General features: G+C 37.2%; 1 protein-coding gene across 1 annotated transcript; it reads right to left on the bottom strand.

The window, feature by feature from the left end:
- Window positions 1-495: 495 nt before the first annotated feature.
- On the bottom strand, window positions 496-22655 carry LOC109811220 (uncharacterized). The gene is made up of 4 exons (XM_020374895.3): window positions 22360-22655; window positions 21810-21923; window positions 21635-21705; window positions 496-1126 (listed from the first exon to the last, which is right to left on the bottom strand). The coding sequence occupies exons 1-4, from the start codon at window positions 22507-22509 to the stop codon at window positions 877-879; spliced, it is 585 nt and encodes a 194-aa protein (XP_020230484.1). The 5' UTR covers window positions 22510-22655; the 3' UTR covers window positions 496-876.
- Between the last annotated feature and the right edge of the window lie 1108 nt (window positions 22656-23763).

The raw sequence follows: 23763 nt of genomic DNA, 5'->3' as shown, positions 1-23763 counted from the left end.
TTGTCATTTGTAAAAATTTCCTTGCTAAGAGTGTAAATGGAGACTAATATTGTCAGAATTCTGTTTTGTGCCTTTCATTGATCATAAATATTACAAACATATTTACAGTCAGTATTAATGACATAATTATTCTAATTCCTATAATTAGACAATCTAATTATATTATATACAATAAATGGACAGATTACAAATCCTAAAATATACAGCACATTTTAATGACAGAATCTTTAATTGCCAAAAATCAATAAAAAAAATTAAAACCTCTCTAAATACGGCCATATGCTGCTATTATTAACCTTAATCATCTTTCTTAGTACCTATCATGAAGAGTGAAAGAGAATAGGGGGACAAGTCTCCACTAAAGTGAAGTAACTAAAGAGCACAAGATGAATTTATCGTTCATTTAAAGAATGTTGTGAACTTTACCCTCTTTGACTCAAGAGTAGATAGATATTGTAGCCTTATGCAAAAATGGAAATTTCAAGACAGGCAATCTGAATCAACCTACAAGTTTATTCAAATACATGAGAAGGAAAACGAACGGGTAAAGAGAGCCACAAATATTTTCTTCAGAGGCAAATATATAAGGAAGGAGTTAGTTAAAGTGAGTTATTAGTTTTCAATCTCACAGCAGTGAAATGTCAAATAATAAGGAAAAAGTTTCAATGGTCATCATGCAGATTGCCAAAGTCACAAATTGTGTGGTCCTTCTAGACTCGGTAAGTTAGAAACATAAAGAATGTCTTGATCTAACAATTGTTAGGTTGTCTGGCAAATTTCCTCCTCACATTTTTTTTTTCATTTTTTCCCCAAGTTAAATAAAAGTTTTATGGAGCAATGTTGAAGACCGCTATAACCATTTCGAAGCTTTCCTTCTTACTTCCCTTTTCTTCTTTTATGACTTAAAATGAAATCATCATCATCCTCATCACTCTCAGTAATTTTTTTCTTGGCTTTTATGTCACCATTTTTGGATGCCTGTTGTTGCTTCTGGGAAGTTTCAGTTTTAGTTGACGGCTTTGATGGCTTAACAGGAGTTCCAGTCCGTATTTCCTTTTGTTTCCTCTGCTTCTTCTCAAATGCTCTCTTAGCTCTATCTGGAGACAACATCCCATATTCCATTAACCTGTACATTGAAATATATATGGTACATGATAAATACTTATTATATTGCATAAATATTTAACACTGAACAAATTAAGTAACCCCTTCAATTGAAGAAAACATAATTGCATTATACCCTGCCGATACAAAAAAGCACTTTGATCATTATTTCCCTGAAAACTTTGCCAGTGCAAAGGTTGAAACAGAAAATTCCTTGTGCATGTTTCAGGGAAGAAGTGGTACTATTTAAGTCAGTATAAGATAAAGTGAAGTTCTGTCATATTTTTGACTCTGGGATATAGTACCATATTAGAACAAAGACTAAACTTTTTTCGTATGTGAACGCAAATGCTACCAATATTTTGTGGATCCAACTATTCTTTTCCAGTCAATCGGGCCAAGAAGGTGTACACTATCCATTGAGTAACCAGTCTCTGAGGAATGCTCTTTGCCACTCTCCTCAGGGTCAAAGGTTTAACCAAGTTGCTGCCCCTTTTCGTTGTTGGAGAATATTCAACTTAAGATTAATTGCAGTTCAATCCCAAAATTCCTATCGTATAGGAGAAGAGAAATGAAAAGGGTAGATTTAAGCACCAGAAAATGGATCTAACATAGGCAACTGTAGACAGGAAAGACCCATGACAAGAGCTATAAGCAAGCGTGCTTATGCTGTCCTATAAAATTGATAATTTTCATCAATTGCTACTTTTTTCCGTATCATTTGGACCAAAATCCAATGCTTTAACTATTGTTAAATCCTAAATAACAGATTCTGTCCTCTTCTAGTGACTAATTTTGTAAAGGATGGCATTTGCACTTTTATAGAGCATGGTTACTCAATTTTGATGAAAATTAATAAAATAGAAAATGAATAAAAATATTAAATTGAGGCTAACACATTTGAAGAAACAGGTGTTAAGAAAATGAAATTTGATAGAAAAATAATGGAAATATTCTTCCAACACTATGCTTTTCAGTAATCAACAACAGAAGCTGCATATTTCAACTATAAAAGTTCCTATAGGCACGTGTTATAACTATAAGGCCATCATCCAATTACTCTTTGATGAAGTGTCTATCAAATCTGTGTTTCAGTCTATTATGCTTGACTGGGTTATGGGCAATGTTTATAGCCAAATTGTTATACCAAAACAAAATGGAACCTTCTTATTTAACTGAGGTCATCAAGAATAATTTCATCTATAATCCTTCATATATGCCATGTTCCTTAGCTCAAAACTCAATTTCTGCATTAGTCTGAGCAACTACATTATGCTTCTTAGTCCTCCATGTTACCAGATTCTCAACAAGAAACATGCAATAATTAGAAATGAATTTTCTAGTTATTACTAAGCATGCATAGTCAACATCAATGTATATCTCCATGGAAAATGAGCTTTTCTTCTAAATTATAGTTCCTTTCATATACTTATCATCAAATAATGGAGGATCCGCTCAAATACTTGAAGGTGACATTTACAGAGGTCATCTATAAATTGAATGACCACACTAACACCATAAGCACTATGCACTACTCTGAAGCACGGATACGTGAAAATAGATCCCGTATCCGTATCGGATACGTATCCGATACGGATACGTTTTGATACGTGAAGGATACGTATCTTATCCGTATCCACACTGATTTTATTATAAAAAAAAAAAATTTCAGATTTGTTCCCAAAACGAAAATATTCGGAAATCAACTATAAAATAGGAGGAAAATACAAATTTGAGAGGGAGATACTTTGCATTCCATAGGATTTGCTGCGTTTAGACACCGAGTCCGACTCAGAAGACAACCGCACACCAGACCCAGTTCCGGTCATGCATAGCGAGATGGAAACCTAAGGCTCTAGTCTCGACTTTTTTTTTTTTTTCTGGTCTCAACTTTGTTCCTCTGTTGGGGGGGGGGGGCTCTGGTCTCGACTTTGTTCCTGTGTGGGGGGAGGGGGGGGACTCTCTGGTCTCGACTTTGTTCCTGTGTGGGGGGGAGGGGGGGAGGCTTTACGCTTTTGGGGGAGAAAATTTATCTGATGCGTATATTTTACGGTCATGCTTCATGCTTTTTGATAAAATAATATTAAAATATAATATTAAAATAAGTTAAGTATTTAAATATTAATTAAAAGGTGTATATAATATTAAAAAAATTAAAATCAAAGCAAATATTTTTGAGTCTATTGCCATTTCATTTTTTCATTTTTTTATATTTTACTGTGTTATTTGTACCTTTATTTAATTTTATAATTTATTTAAAAATATAAAAAATAGTAGCATATTAATTTTATAATTTATTTGTACTTTTATTTAATTTTTGAATAATATTTATTTACAATTATTATTTTATATATATTAATTTATTTATTTTTTAATATGTATCCTAAACGTATCGTATCCTATATTTTTAAAATTTGACGTATCGCCGTATCGGATACGTATCGTATCCGATACGCGTATCGTATCCGTGCATCATAGATGCACTATTAGGCCTAGTGGGAGATAGATATATCAACTTCCCCACCAACCTCTAGGATTGGGACTTATCTAGAAGTGAGTTTTCTTCACTTCCAATCTTGTGGTTCTGCTCAATGAGCACCCTGGGGTCTTGCATCCCAATTTTCCTATCTCCTCTTTTTAAATCTTTGTGTTTTAACAATTGACAAATATCACAATTAAAAGACTCAATAGACTCCTTAGTAAACAAATGAGGAAATAAGGATTTAAGAAGGTTGAATGAAGGATTTAAGACTCATGATTTAAGACTCAATAGACTCAATAGCCTTTTATGATGTAGCCATATTTGGGAATTTGCCCACGTTTCAGATGTAGCTTGTTGACTCATGATTTTTGTTTTGTTTTGGTCATCAAATTCCAACAAATACAACCCACTCTGCTCTTTAGCAGTTAAAATCGTCTTCCCCATAGCACGGTCCTAAAAAACACAATGAGTTGAGAAAAATGTTACTAAACAATTTAAATCTTTTGTGAGCTTTTGCACAGAGATAAGATTATTGGCTAATTGTGGAACATGTAAAACATCCTTTAATACAATAGATGATTCCAAACTTATATTCCCAAAGTCGCATATGGGTACACCTTGACCATTCGCAACTGTAATAAGTTGTTCTTTATTCCTTTGAACATATGATTTGAAGATCATACGAAAAGGTGTCATATGCATGGTTGTCAATCTCTAGTGATAACTCGTAAACTCGTACGAGTTTACGAGATTAGGACAGCTTACCTGTATAACTCGGGAGTAAACTCGTTTTTGAGTAATCTCGGAGTAATCTCGGTGATCTCGTGTAATCTCGTGTAATATCGCGAGATCGGTCCCTAGTTTAAGAGATCACATTTTTTTTTTCTCCACAAAACGTTCGTTTTGGTTAGGGCTGAAACATAGTAATCGATAGTAGTTGTCGCGGCCACAATCGCAGCGTGTCGGAGCACAGCGGCTCTGTTGCGGAGCGGCCGCGAAAGCGGCTGAGCATGGCGGCGCGATCACGGGTGGGCGACGAATCTTCTCTTCTTTTTCTGGCGGATCTTCGTCGATCTGTCTTCTCCAGTGGATCTCCGTCAATCTATCCTCTCTGATAGTGGCTCTATCTTCTCCGAAGGTGGCTCTATCTTCTCCGACATCTGCAGATCTGTCTTCTTCTAAGAGGGAAGGCAGCGGCGACGGCTTGAGGAAGGGTTGCACGAAAAATAATTAAGGTTGGAATATGGGCCAAATGGGCCGTTTTATTTTGTGTAATTAGGGTTGAAATATGGGCCAAGTTTTTTTTTTTTTGATTTGGTTATGGGGTTTTTACTTTATATTTTTTTAGAAAGTAACTTCTCTTTATTATTAATTATTATTATTATAATTTAGATAATATTTAAGTAATACAAAATTTAATATAAGACCTTAAATATTTTGTTTTCTTAATTTTTTTATTTTGTTTAATTACTATAAACTTTTATTATTAAAAATATTTAATGTATAAATTGTTATGTTTCTATTTTTATATGTATATTATTAATTATTTGTATTATAAATTATTTAATATTTATATATATATATAAAAATAAATTAGAATAGTGTAATCCTGCTATGTGTAATTCTGCTATATTTAATAAATTATTTTATTATTAATATAATTTGTTATTTTACTCTTTAATATAGAGTTAAAATATTTAATTATTATGTAATTTTTAATTATTTTTATAATTTTGTTTATTGAGTAATCTCTTACGAGTAGGGGTGGGTAGACGGACCCGGGTCCGCGGACCGGTCCGTAAGTCCGCGGATTTTGCGGATAACGGACCCGTTTTTTTCAAATCCGTATGACTATGTCTAATTTTAGAGCCCGGCCCATGAAGTCCGCGGACTTAGCGGATTTCATCCGCGGGCTCGCGGGCTAGTCCGCGGACTTCACTAATTAATATTTTTAAATATTATGATTTTAATATTAAGTTGTGTATTTAATTATTTAAATTATTATGACATTAAAATTATGTTTAGTTGGTAGGTATTTGTCATTTGAATTACTTTTATGACATTTTGATGCTTTTATTATTGAAAGTTTGGTACTATTATTTAAGTATTTGTAATTATTTTTATTTTAATATTTTAATATTTAGTATTTTAAACCATTTTAACTATTGATAAATTTTAGTATGATAAAATTTAGCTTATAAATAAAAAATATTTCTTTTCTTCTAATTTTATGTATTTTTATTTTTTAAAAATTTATTTTTTTTAACCATTATTTAGGCCCGCGGACCGGTCCGTTATCCGCGAATTTTGGCGGGCCGGATACGGACTTAAAAAATAAGTCCATTTATTTTACGGACCGGACTTATTCGGCCCGTATAAAACACGGGTTTTACGGACCGGGCCTTAAACGGGCCGGACCGGTCCGTATACCCACCCCTACTTACGAGTTTACGAGACGAGTTTACGATACGAGTTTACGGAACCTCCACGAGATCACGTAAACTCTCGAGATTGACAATCTTGGTCATATGATCAGTTGCTCCTGAATCAAGAATCCAAATACCTTGAGACACAGGACCCACAGTATGGAGAGAACTCTTACCTTTCATGGACAGAGTACATGGTTCAGAGGGCTTACTTATTGATTCAATCATTGCTTTCAAACTATCTAGTTCCTCTTTAAAAGCTTTCATCTCAAAAATTTGATGGACCTAACTTAATGGATTGATTCGACGACTCTGTCTGTGGCGACAACGATGAGTGGGCCGTGGAACGGACTTAGGAGGCTCCGACGACCAGATCTGTGACAGCAGCAGCGAGTGGGTCTTGTCTGAGCTAGGCGCGTGGGACGTCACCAGAAAAGGAGCAAAACTCAAAATTCAGATCTACTCAAATCTGCGCCAAATGGGACGTCACCGACCCGTGGAATGGACTCAGGAGGCTCCGGCGACTCTTTCTCGAAGCGAATTCCGGCGTTGTGTTCGCCGGAGTTGGGCGCACCTTTTTGCCCTATCAACAACCCCAACAGCTACGGTGGCAGCCACAGTGGCCGGACAGCGGCGGCGGTGGCTACTGTTGCAGCGGAAACGGAGCTCCCAAGATCGGGAGCTCAGATACCAACTTGAAAAGGAGAATAATTTTTATTATTATCAATTAAATTGTATTACATTTTCCTAACACCTATTTGTAACAATCTAATCTTCCGAAATAAGGAAATAAGGAAAAAATATTCTGAAAAATAAACTAGAAGATTCTACAGATATTTTCTCTAATTAGGAAGATTTTCCTCTAATTACAACACTTACCATGATGGCGGGATGATAGACTTCAACCGAAACCTCCTATTACTAAGGTATATAGGAGGCGCCACAAAAGGGAAAATAATGATAATAGTTAGCCAAACAGAATTGAGTATTTGTTTTATCATTGTTTATTTTAAAGCTTTGGTTTATCTATTTTAAATAATTTATCTATTTTTTAGGTTTATCTTTTAATAGTTTGTTTTGATTAGTTATCTATTTTCAGTTATTAGATTTAGTTTAAATAGAGGATATTGTACCTCTATTGGGGATCATGATTGGGAAGAATTAGGTTTTGGGTAGCTGGCTATTGGTGTCCAGTTGTAATTCGTCTCAAGAGACAATATTATGATTAATAAGGTTCTAGCATTCTATTGTTATTAAATCTGAATTCCATATTCGATTGGTACCAATTCTATCACTGGTATCAGGGCACCGATCTGGTGCCCTGAAAACCCACGATTCTAAAAGCTGCGCATGGTAACCACACGAGGGATGGAGCGAAGCATGGAAGAATGGGCTCAAGAGAGGGAAGAGATGAGGACTAGAATGGAACTGAATGAAGCCAGGACCAAGAAAAACGAGGAACTCCTCATGGCAATTGCTGCCAAATTAGGAGTGCAGCCAGGCGAAACCGACAACCACACAGCCAGTGGGGATCACAACAGCTCCAGCGATAGGGGCAACAAACGGTGGTGCAAATTGGAAATTCCAATTTTTGCGGGCGAAGATGCTTTTGGTTGGACCCATAAATTGGAGCGCTACTTTAGCCTAAAGGGTGTCACAGACGAGGAGAGAATGCAAGCAACCATGGTTGCATTGGTGGGAAGAGCCTTGAGTTGGTTCCAGTGGTGGGAAAGATGCAACCCAACACCTACTTGGGAAGGCTTCAAATTGGCAGTTATCAGGCGCTTCCAGCCATCCATGATTCAAAATCCTTTTGAATTGTTGTTGTCTCAAGCAAACAGGGACGGTGGAGGAGTTTGTAGAGGAGTTTGAGAAATACGTGGGGGCCTTGAGGGAAATTAACCAAGATTTTGCGAAGGGAATTTTTTTGAATGGACTAAAAGAAGAAATTCAAGTGGAAGTGAGATTATATGAACTCACTACCCTTTTAGCAATTATCCAGAAAGCCATCATGGTAGAACAAAAAAATTTAGTGTTGAACAAGAAGACAGTTAATAATTACACCAGATCGAATGGATTTTTTCGGAGTAACCCTTCAAGTAAGGTTGTTACGGTTGATTCCAAAGCCTTAATGGAAAAGAAAATAGAGGATTCGTCAACAGGGAATACCATGAGCAGTATTGGAGGCAGGACGACAGGAGAAGGGTCTCGTAACAGGGGAAGAGAATTTAAATACTTAACAGAAGCAGAAATGAGAGAGAAACGCGAGAAAGGGTTATGTTTTCGTTGCGATGAACCATACCATCTTGAGCATCGCTGCAAGAATAAACAGTTTCGTATGATCGTGATGTGTGAGGATGCGGAAAACGAGGAGGAGGAAGAAGACTTAACTATGCCTGAAAGTTTTAAGTCACTACAATTATCCCTTTTCTCCATGACTGGATTCACGACAACTAAATCATGGAAAGTAGGGGGAGATTTGCAAACTCAGTCAATCATTATTCTTATCGATTGTGGAGCTTCTCACAATTTTATTTCCACAGAATTGGTGGAGAGGTTACAGTTATCAGTAGAAGATACTCCTTCTTACGTGGTGGAAGTGGGGGATGGGCACAAGGTTAGAAGTCGAGGAAAGTGCAAAGGCCTGCTGATTCATATGCAGAATTTAGACATTATTCAAGATTTTTATTTGTTCAACCTAAAAGGAGTGGATGTGGTTTTGGGATTAGATTGGTTAGCCAGTCTAGGGGAGATAAAGGCTGACTTCGGGAGGCTGAAACTCACATTGAAGAGGGAGGACATTATGCACAAGATTACTGGAGATCCTGCTTTAACCAAGGAAGAGATGAACTTCAGTGCTATTATGCGAGTTTTGAAGGATGAAGGAGAGGGTCTACTTATTCATTATGGAAACGAACTAGAAATTCCAACAACCGAGCTTAATACTCCTACTGCAGTTTCAAGATTGTTAGAAGACTTTGGGGAGTTATTTGAAGACCCTACCCACCTTCCTCCTAATCCTAATCGTAGACATGATCACGCAATACATCTTAAGGAGGGGGTTGAAATTCCAAATCTCAGGCCATACAAATATCCTCATTATCAAAAATCTGAGATTGAAAAGTTAGTTTTGGAGATGTTAGAGGCGGGATTAATAAGGCCAAGTATCAGCCCTTATTCCAGTCCCATCATTTTAGTTAGGAAGAAAGATGGAGGGTGGAGATTTTGTGTGGATTATCGAGCCTTGAACAAAATTACCATACCCAATAAATTTCCTATCCCTATCATTGAGGAGTTACTGGATGAATTAGGTGGAGCTACTATTTTTACTAAGTTGGATCTCAAATCTGGATATCATCAAATTCGAATGAAAAAGGAGGACGTTGAGAAAACAGCCTTTAGAACTCATGAAGGGCACTATGAATTTTTAGTGATGCCTTTTGGTCTCACAAATGCTCCGTCAACCTTTCAAGCCCTCATGAATGAGATACTTAAACCCTTCCTCAGAAAATTTGCTCTAGTATTCTTTGATGATATATTAGTATACAGTGAGACTTTATCACAAAATCTTTCACATTTACGCCAAGTTCTTGAGGTGTTACAGGCTAACCTTTTGAAAGTTAACAAGAAGAAATGCACTTTTAGGCAAACTAAACTGGAATATTTGGGGCCTAGTATCTGGAGGAGGTGTAGCAGCTGACCAAAAAAAGGTGGAAGCTATGTGTACTTGGCCTAAACCTAAGGATATTAAAAGCCTTAGGGGATTTCTTGGGTTAACGGGGTATTATAGAAGATTTGTCAAGGACTACGGGAAATTGGCAAAACCCTTAACTAACCTTCTTAAAAAGGATAAATTTTATTGGAATGAAGAGGCCGAATTAGCTTTTCAAGACCTTAAGAAAGCCATGACCGAACTGCCTTCTTTGGTTGTACCTGATTTTTCCAAGGAATTTGTAGTAGAAACGGATGCTTCAAGTAAGGGTTTAGGAGCCGTACTGATGCAAGGAGGAAAACCAATAGCCTTTTGGAGCCAAGGGTTATCCGAAAGAGCACAACTAAAGTCAGTTTATGAGAGGGAGTTAATGGCACTAGTGCAAGCAGTACAGAAATGGCGCCATTATTTGTTGGGCAGACATTTTATTATTAGAACTGATCAAAGAAGCCTGAAATTCCTTACTGATCAAAGATTATTTAGTGAAGAACAATTCAAGTGGGCTGTCAAGTTGATCGGAATGGACTTTGAAATTCAATATAAACCAGGAAGGGAAAATTCGGTGGCTGATGCATTATCCAGGAAAGCAATGTACGCTGCTTTATCCCTCCTAGCATCACGAGAAGTGGATAAATGGGACAATGAGGTACAACAAGATCCTAAACTACAACTCATTATTCAAGATTTAATGGTTGATCCTCGTTCACATGCAGATTATACCTTAATCAAGGGCAGATTACATTATCGTGGGAAATTAGTTTTACCCAAAACTAACCCCAGAATTCCCACTATTATAGCAGAGTGCCATGACACCCCTTCAGGCGGCCATTCTGGTTTCTTTCGCACATATAAACGAGTGGCTAGCTTCTTATTTTGGGAAGGTATGAGAGGAGACATTAAGAAGTATGTGCAACAATGTGATATTTGTCAACGGAATAAATATGACACTCTAGCTCCAGGGGGACTGTTACAGCCCTTACCTATTCCTGCTCAAGTCTGGAGTGATATTTCCATGGATTTTATTGGAGGACTGCCAAGGACAAAAGGGAAAGATACTATCTTTGTTGTGGTAGATCTTTTGACTAAATATGCTCATTTTTGCTCTTTGGGCCATCCTTTCTCTGCTCAAGAAGTAGCTGCTGTTTTTGTTAAGGAGGTAGTCCGTTTACATGGTTTTCCTTCTTCAATTGTATCAGATAGAGACCAGCTCTTTCTGAGTCACTTTTGGAAGGAAATTTTCCAATTGGCAGGAACTAAGCTTAAATTTAGTACCGCTTATCATCCTCAAACAGATGGCCAAACAGAGGTTGTAAACCGTTGCCTTGAAACTTACCTACGTTGCTTCTCTAGTACGAAACCGAAACAATGGCCAGATTGGTTGCCCTGGGCTGAATTTTGGTTCAATACCAATTATCATATTTCTGCCAAGATGACTCCTTTTCAGGCACTGTATGGTATAGAACCTCCTTTGTTGATTAAGGCTGGAACCATCCCTTCTAAAGTTGAAGCCGTGAATCAACTTAATGAGCAACGCGATCAAATGTTACAGGAACTGAAGCAGAATTTACTTAAAGCTCAAGAACAAATGCGTTCTTATGTTAACAAACATCGGCGATTGGTGGAGTTTGAGGTTGGGGATTGGGTTTATTTGAAACTGCAACCTTACCGTCTTCGTTCATTGGCTAAGAGGCCCAATGAGAAATTAGCTTCTCGTTTTCATGGTCCTTTCCAAATTATTAGTAAAGTGGGTGCGGTTGCTTACAAATTTGAGTTACCCGCTCATTCTAAAATTCATCCAGTTTTTCATGTGTCTTTGCTGAAGAAGGCACTCCAACCGCAGCAACAACCTCAATCATTGCCTCCTATGCTCAATGAAGATCATGAGTTGGAAGTGCAACCTGAGGAAATTGTCGAGTGTCGTGAATCACACACAGGGCAGGTGGAGGTATTAGTGAAATGGCAACAACTTCCTTCGTGCAACAATACTTGGGAATTAGCTGCAGATATTCAAGATACTTTTCCTCACTTTCCCCTTGAGGACAAGGTGGTTCTTTTAGGGGGGGGTATTGATAGACTTCAACCGAAACCTCCTATTACTAGAGCTGTCAAAACGGGTAACCCGGCCCGGCCCACCACGGGTTGAGCCTTTGGTGGGCCAACCCAACGCGGCTCGTTTATTGGTGAGCTGGAAAAAATTGAGCCCGGCCCGGCCCACCACGGGTTGGTGGGCTAAACGGGTTGGCTCACCTAATTTGAAAAAATCACCTAATTTAAAAAAATGTAATCAAATTTAATGCCTAATCCTGCAAAAATAGTATGCACATAAGCTTTTCTAGAGAAAAGTAAATAAATTCCTACACTAATTACATAATTTGAAGAAAAAATACATAAAATTGAGAACTTATGATGGTCTATGAAGTTTTATTTGGCCCAACCCAATAGCAGAAGTTTTTTTTTTTTTTTTTTTATGGGCTGTTGGGTCAGCCCGGCTCACCACGGGTTGAACCCGGGTGAGCCGGGTTGTTAGTGGGCCGGGTTTAAAATTGGCCCACACTGAAATTTGCAAATTTTTTTTAGCCCAACCCGGCTCGAACCCGTGGTGGGCCGGGTTGGCTCACCGGGCTGAGCCCATTTTGACAGCTCTACCTATTACTAAGGTATATAGGAGGCGCCACAAAAGGGAAAATAATGATAATAGTTAGCCAAACAGAATTGAGTATCTGTTTTATCATTATTTATTTTAAAGCTTTGGTTTATCTATTTTAAATAATTTATCTATTTTTTAGGTTTATCTTTTAATAGTTTGTTTTGATTAGTTATCTATTTTCAGTTATTAGATTTAGTTTAAATAGAGGATATTGTACCTCTATTGGGGATCATGATTGGGAAGAATTAGGTTTTGGGTAGCTGGCTATTGGTGTCCAGTTGTAATTCGTCTCAAGAGACAATATTATGATTAATAAGGTTCTAGCATTCTGTTGTTATTAAATCTGAATTCCATATTCGATTGGTACCAGTTCTATCACGGGACTATGGGAATAAACAAATGCAACATGCTCAAACACAAACCATGAGACAACAATAGAGGAGAAGAAGGGAAGAATTGCGAAATGTGTTCAGCAAGACTAATACCTTGCAAGACACAAGTGGGCCGTAGTATAATGAGATACATGATAGTTAGGACAACTTCTCCCTCCCTAGTACGCATTAGGAACAAAGATTTAAAAAGAGTAGATCTCTAACAACCTCAAGTAGCTCATAATTCTTTCTCTTTGCAACCCCACTTGTGGTATTACTATGAACACAACTCATAGGTAATGCCCTAGTCTATGACAAACTTAGAAAATTCAAGGTTAACATATTTAATATCATTGTTTGATTGGATCCTTTTAAAAGACTTACAAAATTGGTTTTTGACAAGATACAAATAAATGACAAATATTTGACGAAGTTTGGATTTGTGTTTCATAATGTAAGTCTACATCATATGAGTAAAATCATCAATGAAAGTTGCAAACCATGCAACCCCAGAAACATATTCAATAGTAGGTTTCCATATATCAGAATGGATAAAATCTAAAGGAGCAACACTTATATTATTACTAGGGTATAAAGGATGCACAATGGTGTTTAGAAATTAATAAATATCACAATGAAAGGACTCAACAGACTCTTTTGTAAACAAATGAGGAAATAAAGACCTAGGCCAATTGAATGGTGGATGTCCAAGACACCTATGGTTAAGCCAAATTTAGGAAGCTACCCAAGTCCTTTAGGTTTCTTCTTGATTGGGAAACAACTCCATTTTCTAGTACCATCATTAGCCTTCATATTTTGCAAGAAGTATAACCCACCTTGCTCTTTAGCAAGTCCAATCGTCCTCCTGTTGTAAGGTCTTGGAAGACACAATGAGAATGAAAAAATGTTACTACACAATTCAAATCTTGTGTAAGCCTATGTAATATTGATAAGATTGTTAGAACAATTTAGGAACATGAAGGACATTGTGTAGGAATAGAAAGGACTTGAGATGGATGTTGTTCAATCCAATAATAGGGACATGATCTCCATTAGCAACTATAATGAGTTGCTTTCCAACTTTCCATGGTCACGGAGCAAGCATCAAAAAGCTTACTAAGATCACAGGGGCCCAAAGAGCTGACCTATTCTTCAGCCATGATAAAATCCAGGTAGTAAGGATGTGCAGGCTCAAGTTTGCAAAGATTGATTCTGAAGACGTAGTTAAGAAAAAAGGGAGAACTTGTTGGTGTAGATTTGCCAACCCTTGACACCCAATCTATAAGGTGGGGAAGTTTTGTCGTGCAAGTCTTTCTATGGTGGCTTGTCAAGTGAGTCATGCCGAAAGGTGGAGTGTGGCTTATGAACTGTAACTAGGGGTGGGTATGCGGACCGGTCCGGCCCGTTTAAGGCCCGGTCCGCGAAGTCCGCATTTTTAACGGGCCGGATAAATCCGGTCCGCGAAATAAATGGACTTAAATCTTCAAGTCCGTATCCGGCCCGTGAAGCCCGCGGATAAACGGATAAGTCCGCGGGCCCAATTAAATCTAAATTGTTTAAATGAATATTGACTCAGATTTTGAATTTCTCCTTTATTTAACCTATGAAAACATGAGGAAAAAAAAACATATAAAATGATATAAATATACTTCTAATAATAACATATCAAACATTGTAAATAATAAATCAAAGTCTTAAATAACAAAATTTACACATTCTAAATTTCTAATAGAAATATTTAAGTCTCAATGCCTTTAAAATTTAAAGTCCAAGCATACCAACTATTAACCAAATATTAAAGCCTTACTACCTTAAAACTTTAAAAGTCTTAATACACAACCAAACAAATATAAAACATTTGTAAGTCCAAGTACATCAAAGTCTAAATACCTTAAAACATCAAAGTCTTAATTAATATCTTAAAAACAAACATAAAATATTTGTAAGTCCACATTTAAACGGGTAATCCGCGGGCTCGCAGATTAAATCCGCAAAATCCGCGGACTTAACGGGCCGGACCTAAAAAGTCCGTATGATTATACGGATTAAAAAACATGGGCCCGTTATCCGTGAAGTCCGCGGACTTACGGACCAGTCCGCGGACTCAAGTCCATATACCCACCCCTAACTGTAACACATGAACAATGCCTATCTGATTGTTTTGGTTTTTGGATGATAAAAGGGATTTGCACTTCCTAGTCATGATCATTTGTACCATGAGTGGCAATGGCAACAAACGACAACATTGATAATAGAGGCCCTTAGATCGAGAGCTCTATATTTAGGCCCCTATAAAACCAATTTATAGTCACTCACCTATATAAACTATTTTGGCCATATTTGTCGTCGATGTGGGACTTTGGTTATTCCCAATACATTCCCTCACACCCAATACTATTAAGCTTGGTACGTAGATAATATGGTGGGTGATACATTAATAAATCTATAACAGACTTTGATACCATCTTAGAATATGGTCATAGGGCCTAACTCATCCCTGCAACATTGACTTATAAGGTAAGGGTTGTTTAAGCTTTAGAAGCTTTACTTAAGCCATATCTAGTCGATATGGGACTACTTGAATCTGAATAATTTTCATGTTATTAAATTGATGGATACAATAAAATAAATAGGCATAAAACATAATCAATCCCTAAAGTTTAGGGATTTAGATAAAACTGACTAAGGAAATTAAACTAGAAATTAGGAGAGGATAAACTAGTATATCTAAACTATATCTTATAGAATTATCTTAACACTTCCCCTCAAGCTGGAGCATATATATCATATGCATCTAGCTTGTTACATATATATGTTATCCTAGGACCTCGTAAAGATTTAGTAAAGATATCTGCAAGTTGATCCTTGGAGCAAACTGAGGAGGTCTTGATGATACCGGAGAGGATCTTTTCTCTGATGAAATGGCAGTCAACCTCTATATGCTTTGTTCTCTCATGAAAAACTGGATTAGAGGAGAGGTATAAAGTTGACTGGTTATCACAAACTAGTTCCATATTACCAACCTTGCAAAACTGCAACTCTTGAATTAAGAATTTTAGCCACAAGAGCTCACATGTGGTGTGAGCCATAGCACGGTATTCTGCTTCTGTACTTGATCGTGCAACAACACTTTGCTTTTTACTCTTCCATGAGACAAGATTACCACCCATGAAGACACAATAGCCTGATGTTGATCGTCTATCACTTGCATCACCTGCCCAATCTGCATTTGAATATCCAACAATGTCTGTATGTCCTCTATCATTGTAAACAAGTCCTTTTCCTGAAGATCTTTTGATGTATCTAAGGATTCGAACAACTGCAAGCCAATGACTCTCACAGGGAGAGTTAAGAAACTGACTTACAACACTCATAGGAAAAGATATATCAGGTCTGGTCATGGTGAGATAATTCAATTTTCCCACTAATCTCCGATATCTCCCTGGGTCAGGATAAGGCTCCCCCTGATTAGGCATAAGCTTCACATTGGAATCCATGGGAGTGTCAACTGGCTTACAATCTGTAAGTTCGGTCTCTTCTAGAATATCAAGGGCATATTTTCTCTGAAAAATAGCAATACCGAACTTTGACTGAACGACCTCAATCCCAAGAAAATAACGTAGGGGACCTAAATCCTTAGTTTGAAAGTGTTTAAATAAATGTTGCTTCAGAGCCTTGATGCCCTCCTGATCATCACCTGTAATCACAATATCATCTACATAAACAACAAGATAGATAAATCTATGTGTCAATGAGCGTCTAAAGAAGACAGAGTGGTCTGCCTCGCAGCGGATCATTCCAAATTCCTGTATAACTTTGCTAAACCGACCAAACCAAGCACGAGGTGATTGTTTGAGGCCATACAAGGACTTTTGTAATTTACATACAAGACCAGACCCCCTTGAGCAACAAACCCGGGAGGTTGATCCATATAAATCTCCTCCTCCAAATCACCATGTAAGAAGGCATTTTTGATGTCTAATTGAAACAAAGACCAATGCCTCATAGCAGCCATGGCTAGGAAGAGCTGAACTGAGTCCATCTTTCCAACTGGAGAGAAAGTGTCGCTGTAATCCAAACCATATACTTGCGTGTATCCTTTAGCCACAAGACGAGCTTTCAATCTATCCACTTGTCCATCAGGACCCACTTTAACATTAAATACCCACCGACAACCAACAACAGATTTTCCAGGTGGAGGTGGGACAAGTACCCAAGTGTGATTGGAGTCTAAAGCTGTCATCTCATCAATCATTGCTTGTCGCCATCCTGGATGGGTTAAGGCCTCCTGTACTGTCTTGGGAATGGTAATAGAGGAAATAGCATAGACAAAAGCATAATAGGTAGGAGACAAACGATGATATGAAAGAAAGTTATAAATAGGATGAGGATTACAAGTAGAACGACTACCTTTACGAAGAGCAATGAGCAAGTCAACTGAGGTAGGTGGGGCCGGAGTAGGTGAGGAGACTGAAGCAGGAGTAGAATCACATGGCTCAATTGTAGAATCATTGGGAGGAACAACAGTATGTGATCGACACTCATAGGTTATCCCAAATCGGTGTAGAGGATTGTCAAACCCTGGTAGTGTGTGAGGATCTGGTGCCTCTAAAGTAGCAGGTGTGGTAGGAGGCACACTATGATCAAAATGAGGAATAGGCAATACCTGAGAGAGGAGATTTGAGTCAACCGGAGAGACATCTGTGGCAATAAAATATGGTGTATCTTCAAAGAAAGTGACATCTACACTGGTGTAAAATCGATGCGTAGCAGGAGAGTAACAACGGTACCCCTTTTGGACACGGGAGTATCCTAAGAACACACATTTGATGGCCCGAGCAAACAACTTATCACGTCCTGAGAAAAGATCATGGACAAAACAAGTACAACCAAAGACACGAGGATGAACAGAGTAAAGGGGATCCAATGGGTATAATAGGGAATGAGGTACTTGATCATTCAAGACAGACGATGGCATTCGATTTATTAGATACCCTGCAGTGAGGACAGCATCGCCCCACAACTTTGGGGGTGCATTGGCATTCAATAAAAGAGTACGAGCAGTGTCCACAATATGTCTATGTTTTCGCTCAGCTACACCATTTTGTTGAGGTGTATGAGGGCAACTAGATTGATGTAGAGTGCCATGAGAAGCCATAAATGATTTGAAGCAATCTGAAAAATATTCTTTAGCATTATCGCTTCGTAAAATCTGAATTACTTTGCCAAATTGAGTTTTGATCTCCGAATAGAAACTTAGGAAAATATTAAATAACTCAGAACGATTTTTCATCAAAAATATCCAAGTACATCTAGAAAAATCATCAATAAAGGTGACGTAATACCTATGCCCCAAAAGAGAAAGAACACGACTAGGACCCCAAACATTAGAATGAATAACATCAAAAGGAGACATAGTTCGACTATTAACACTATTAGGAAAAGAAGCTCTAACATGCTTTCCTAATTGACACGACTCACACTCTAAAGACTCTAACCGTGAGAGATGAGGTACCATTTTCTTTAATTTATTCAAGCTTGGATGACCTAGGCGACGGTGGATTAAACTAGGAGACTCAATAGATGCACATATGGTAGAGGTAGAAGGCTGAAGGTAATAGAGACCATGTGATTCAGATCCGGCTCCAATCGTCTGTCCCGTACTCCGGTCCTGTATCAAGAAAGAATTAGAAGTGAAGGTTATGACACAGTTTAGTGACCAAGTCAACTTACTTATAGAAATCAAATTAAAGGAAAATCCAAGAACTAGTAAAACAGATTTTAATGGTAGTGATGGAAGAGGTGATATTTGACCAATACCAGTGGCTTGGACTTTTGACCCATCTGCAAGAGTGATATGATGTGGAGTTTTAGGTGATGATAGGTCACGGAAAAGGGAGACATTACCAGTTAGGTGATCAAAAGCACCGGAGTCCAAAACCCAAGGTCCAATAGACGTAGAATGAGAGAGAGAGACTGTCGAATTACCAGTATGAGCAACAGTGATGGAGGAAGGGGCCTGTTTAGTCGCCTTTAGTTGAAGATACTCTTTGTAATCATCGGCAGATAATGTGATTGGATGATTGCTCTAGGGTTCAATCTTGACTTCTAGAGCCGAAATCGGAGATTGAGCCACTCTAGCTGTCTTGCTCGGAAGGCCATGCAAGGAATAACACTTGTCTCGTGTATGCCCATCTCTTTGGTAGTAGGTACAATGGAGGTTTCCTCTACCCCCTTTACCACGAACACGACCTCGACCACGCCCTCGACTTCCACGGTCAGTTGAACTAGGGATAAAAGAAGAAGGTGTAACATTCTTGGAAATCTCTGCCATGAAGAGAAAAAGGAGAAGAACAAAAAACACCTCTAAACAATCCCGAAAGACCTTCGAGACAGCAACCAAACAGTCTCGAAATTTCGTGGCAGCACCCAAACAACCACGAAATTCCAAGCAGCAACCAAACGACCACCTACAGTGTGACCCACAACCTAAAAAGGGTCAAAACAAGAAGAAGGAGGGTCGGTGAGTCCAACGGTGCAAACAGTGTCGCAAACGGAGGCCTGGAAGGCGGCGCGTGAACCCCACGCGACGGCGAGCTTTTCTGACAAAAACCGTGCGTGAAAGCGCGTGAGACACCGGTCTGGAGGCAGCTCGCGACGGAAAGGCCGATCAGCGACCTCTGAACACTCAGGCGGCGTCAACTCCGACAACCGCTGACAAAATTCAAAAAACCCTAGATGCCTTGGTGGCGGCTGGGTTAGGGTTTCCAAACCAGGACCAGAATGCTCTGGTACCAACTTGAATCTGAATAATTTTCATGTTATTGAATTGATGGATACAATAAAATAAATAGGCATAAAACATAATCAATCCCTAAAGTTTAGGGATTTAGATAAAACTGACTAAGGAAACTAAACTTGAAATTAGGAGAGGATAAACTAGTATATCTAAACTATATCTTATAAAATTATCTTAACAGGACTAAACCACCACACTTGAGACTACAATCAAAGGAGTCCCCAAAGAGGCCACATCAAAATCAGGCTAGGAGTGACCACAATTAAGGTGGCTTTCCAACACTCCCCTTCACACCTAAGGCTATTGACCTGAGGTGTTGCAAATGCGGGTGACCGAACAATGGATTTAGTGCTTTGATATCATCTTAGAAGGTGAATTTGAACCTAACTCAACCAAACAAAACCGATTTATAAAGTGAGGATTATCCCCACTTATATACACTATTTTGGTTATATCTCTAGTAGATATTGGACTAGGGTTTTCCTGATAGACTCCTTCAAACCCGACACTATAGAGCATCGTGCGTGATTAATATGATGGGTAGCCCATTTGAAGATGTAAAATGAGCTCTAATATCGATACCAAGTTGAAATGAGAGGATTTTGTATTAATTGTGTATTTTGTACATTCACTACTCTCCCTTTTATATGATAAATGAATATGTTTTAAAAAAAGGACATAAGAAAATAATAAGAAGAAAATAGAGAAACAAGTATCTAAAGATATTCAAAAATAGATATTTAGGACAAACACATCCAAATGCACAAATGAAAGTGACAAGAATGAATTATTGTAATCAACTAAAACTACTGTCATTTCTGACAACAAAAGGACTCCAGTCCTCCACGATATGCAATAAGAAGCCAAGAACCAAATGGACAACAGCTGAGCGAGAATGCCTATCAGCCAGATCATAAAGAACTCTGTCTAAAGAGAAAATTGAACATCTTCAGATCTATGGAAACAAGCAACCATTTGTATGGTAAACAGCTGAATATAATAGATAAATCAGCAGAGAATCCCATTTTTTCTGAAATGGAGTAGGGATGGAGTATTGGCAGATGCTCTAGCATGTTTTATTATCATGCACCAGTAACCGACGTTAGATGCGAAAGAATGGGAAAGGAACGAGACCTTCTCTAGTGATGCAAATGTAGACAAAAGAAGTAATTGCAATTAAGGTCACTAATCAGTAGCAGTATAAGATTGTCAGTAAAATTAAGGTGCTTAATGTCAATGATTTTAAACTTTAATTTGTTTCAGAGTGATGTTAAATTATCCTAACATCCACTTAATTGTATACTTCAAACAAAGTATTAAATGAGAAATAGAGGCATCTAATGCCCTTAAAAAGTCAAAAAGCATTTAGTTCATTCCTTCTTTAAGTAACTAGAAGGCTCATGAGAAGGATACATGATTTTTCTCTGTTTAATAATATCAGAACAGTTGTAGTTGTTAACTTATTACACAGCTATTGTGAATAAGTTTGGTTAGACACAACAGAGCAGATAATGTATCATTATTTATCTATTTTGCATAACCATTGCATGAATTTGTATTTAGAGTATGTATGGTACCAACATTGACTGGAGAATCTGCCAGAAACTAAAAACTGGATAATACTTGACTACGAGAAATGTAGCTGAGGCAAGAGAAATTATCTGACAAACCAAAAACTAGTCTAGTCTGTTAGGATTTTCCCTCTCTTCCAGTCAATTTCTTCACTCCATTCCATTCTTTCATCACATTTCCATCTATGTCCCTTTTTTTCTTCTATATCACAAACTAATGGGCTGTTACTGCTGTTAGTCCCATTTTTCTGTTTCTTTCCACTTACTCTTTACATGTGGGGGTCTACGGCCAATCAAAAAACAAGCAAGATGGCACACAAAATTTCAAAACACAAGGCATTTTATGAAGATAACTTTAAGCTGCAGTGATAAGATCTGAAACAGGATGAATGAATTTAAAGCATGTTTCTTGAATTTATATTACAGGTTTTAAACATAGGCAATTTCGTAATACCGATGCTCTTTCATTGCATGGAAGTAAAAATGGTTGGTAAACAGCTGTAAGATTGAAAGGATACTCACCAAAATTCTGCCATTTCACTTGTTGGTATCTGTTTTGATAATGATTCATAGAAAACCCTCAGGGGTTCTTTCTGTCAACAAAGGCAATAAGAAACCACATGGATGAGTTAGAGTTGATTACTATGTATGGACATTAGTTTTGTAATTTCAAGGAATTAAATGCTGAGTTCAGAACCTGTTCTGGAGGATCATGTTTCTGCCCAGGCAAACTGTACACTTTCTTCTCTCTCACTTTTGTAGTTGTCTTTGTTATTGTTTTTGAAGACGATGATGTCGATCTAGATTTAACCTTCAAATATTCATCCAGAAAATAAAATACCATTAAGATTTTAGATGCCCAACCATCCAAATCAAAATCAAAATCAAAATCAAAATTAACACAATTGAGACGTTATTAAAACATATGGTACAAGGTGCCCATTTCTATTCAAATTAGAGAAAAGAAAAGCAGGTGCATACAAGAGAAATCAAATGCAAGTCCTTGTCAGAAATCACAATGCATCATTTAAACAATCCACAAAACTCAGAACCCAACTTCCCCAATTGAGCACTACACCTTTAATTTCAAACAATCAGTGAAAGCCCAACAACCAATTCACAACTCCCCAAAACTTAAACCACCCATTTAACAATCCAATCCATCACGACACGCATGCTCAAAATTATGCTCAAACAACATGAAATCTCCAACTTTTAAATCCTCAATTGTGAAGGCTGATTGGTACCTCAGATTTTGTTACGGTGGAGACAGATTTCATCTTTGAATCAGCGGGGGGCTTCTTCTTGACAGCCGAAGAATCGACCTTTCCCTTGGAAGACCCATCTGGGGCACCTGATTTGAGCTTCACACTGCTGCGTTTGGTCTCTGTGGCCATGCACGATTCTTACGCAAATTAACTGAATTTAGATTAGATCCGATTTACGCTTCTTTAGTCTTGGTTACCCTTCTCAGTTTCACTCACAGTGCCCTATTTCATCGCCATTTTGTCTTTCTACGTGAGGGATAAACCCTTGCCCTTGCTTTAGCTATCGTGAACCTAAAACTATGTGATTTTAGCCTTTGATGGAAAGACATTTATACCCTTTCAGTCAAGGGTTGGGTCAGGTGTTAATGTGATGCGATACAAGGGATGGATCCGGAAACATGTTAAGAGGAGTAAAAGCAAATCTTTTTCGATAATTATTAATGTTGCTAGAAAAATATTCAAAAGAAAATATTACGAAAGAGGATTCAAATTCTAGTAGCTCACCTATGGAAGGCACGAAACTTGTTTTTACTTCTAAAATACAAATATATAAAGGAAATAATATTTACGTAATAACTAAGATAACTAACACTTTAATCTGTACATGTATACATGATTTGTGAGAAAAAAAATGTTGACACGAGTTTAGAAGAAGAATGATGAGATGACTTTTCAAGAAGAAAAATGGTGAAATCAAAAAAGTGAATGAAAAAGTTTTTATCTTAGTCAAATGTTTTATCACCATGTAAACTGGTCATAAAAGTTAATTTAATTTGAAGAAGTGAGAAGTGTTCATTTATAAATGTTGACACTAATTAAAGAGAACTTAATTTTATAATATGATTAATAGATAAAAAATCATTTTACTTAATAGGTAATGCATGTGCAAACTAGTAAAGTAAGTTGTATTGAATGCAGAAATTTGTAAGATGATAAAGGTTGGTCAATCAAATAAAAAATGATTACAATAATTTTTAACAATATAAATTATCGTTGATGATTTGCAATTTAATATGTAGATTGATCTAAATCATTAAAAAAAAAAGTTGCTAAAATTCTATATACATCTTAAAAGAAGCAATATAAATTATAAAAAATTTATGTAATGTACAAAGAGTTGGTTTATATGATTTTATATGCAAAATAATGACAATTATACAATGGCTATAATGTCTTGCTTAACGACAAACATTTAAAGATTCACTTTAAACTATTATCATCTTGAATGTTGAAAAGTTCACTAAGTAATTTATTTTATTTAGAATAAAAATTTGTAAAAAAAATATATATTATAATTATAATCATTATACCTTTAATAACATATAAATTTAGCTATCTACAACAATGCAAAAGATAGTGACAGAAACTATACAACATAACAGT

The sequence above is a fragment of the Cajanus cajan genome, chromosome 9 (genome assembly GCF_000230855.2).
Source record: "Cajanus cajan strain Asha chromosome 9, NIPB_CcT2T_4, whole genome shotgun sequence".
In the NCBI taxonomy this organism is placed as follows: domain Eukaryota; kingdom Viridiplantae; phylum Streptophyta; class Magnoliopsida; order Fabales; family Fabaceae; genus Cajanus; species Cajanus cajan.
The sequence above is the reverse complement of the archived record's forward strand: the minus strand, read 5'-3'. Positions and strand labels throughout refer to the sequence as shown.

What these genes read in the sequence shown, in the direction of transcription:
- LOC109811220 (XM_020374895.3), bottom strand. Translation starts at nt 22,509, where the DNA reads ATGGCCACAGAGACCAAACGCAGCAGTGTGAAGCTCAAATCAGGTGCC. An exon ending in AACATGATCCTCCAGAACAG is followed by an intron (nt 21,706 to 21,809) that starts GTTCTGAACTCA and finishes CTTTGTTGACAG; the next exon opens with AAAGAACCCCTGAGGGTTTT. An exon ending in AGTGAAATGGCAGAATTTTG is followed by an intron (nt 1,127 to 21,634) that starts GTGAGTATCCTT and finishes TTCAATGTACAG; the next exon opens with GTTAATGGAATATGGGATGT.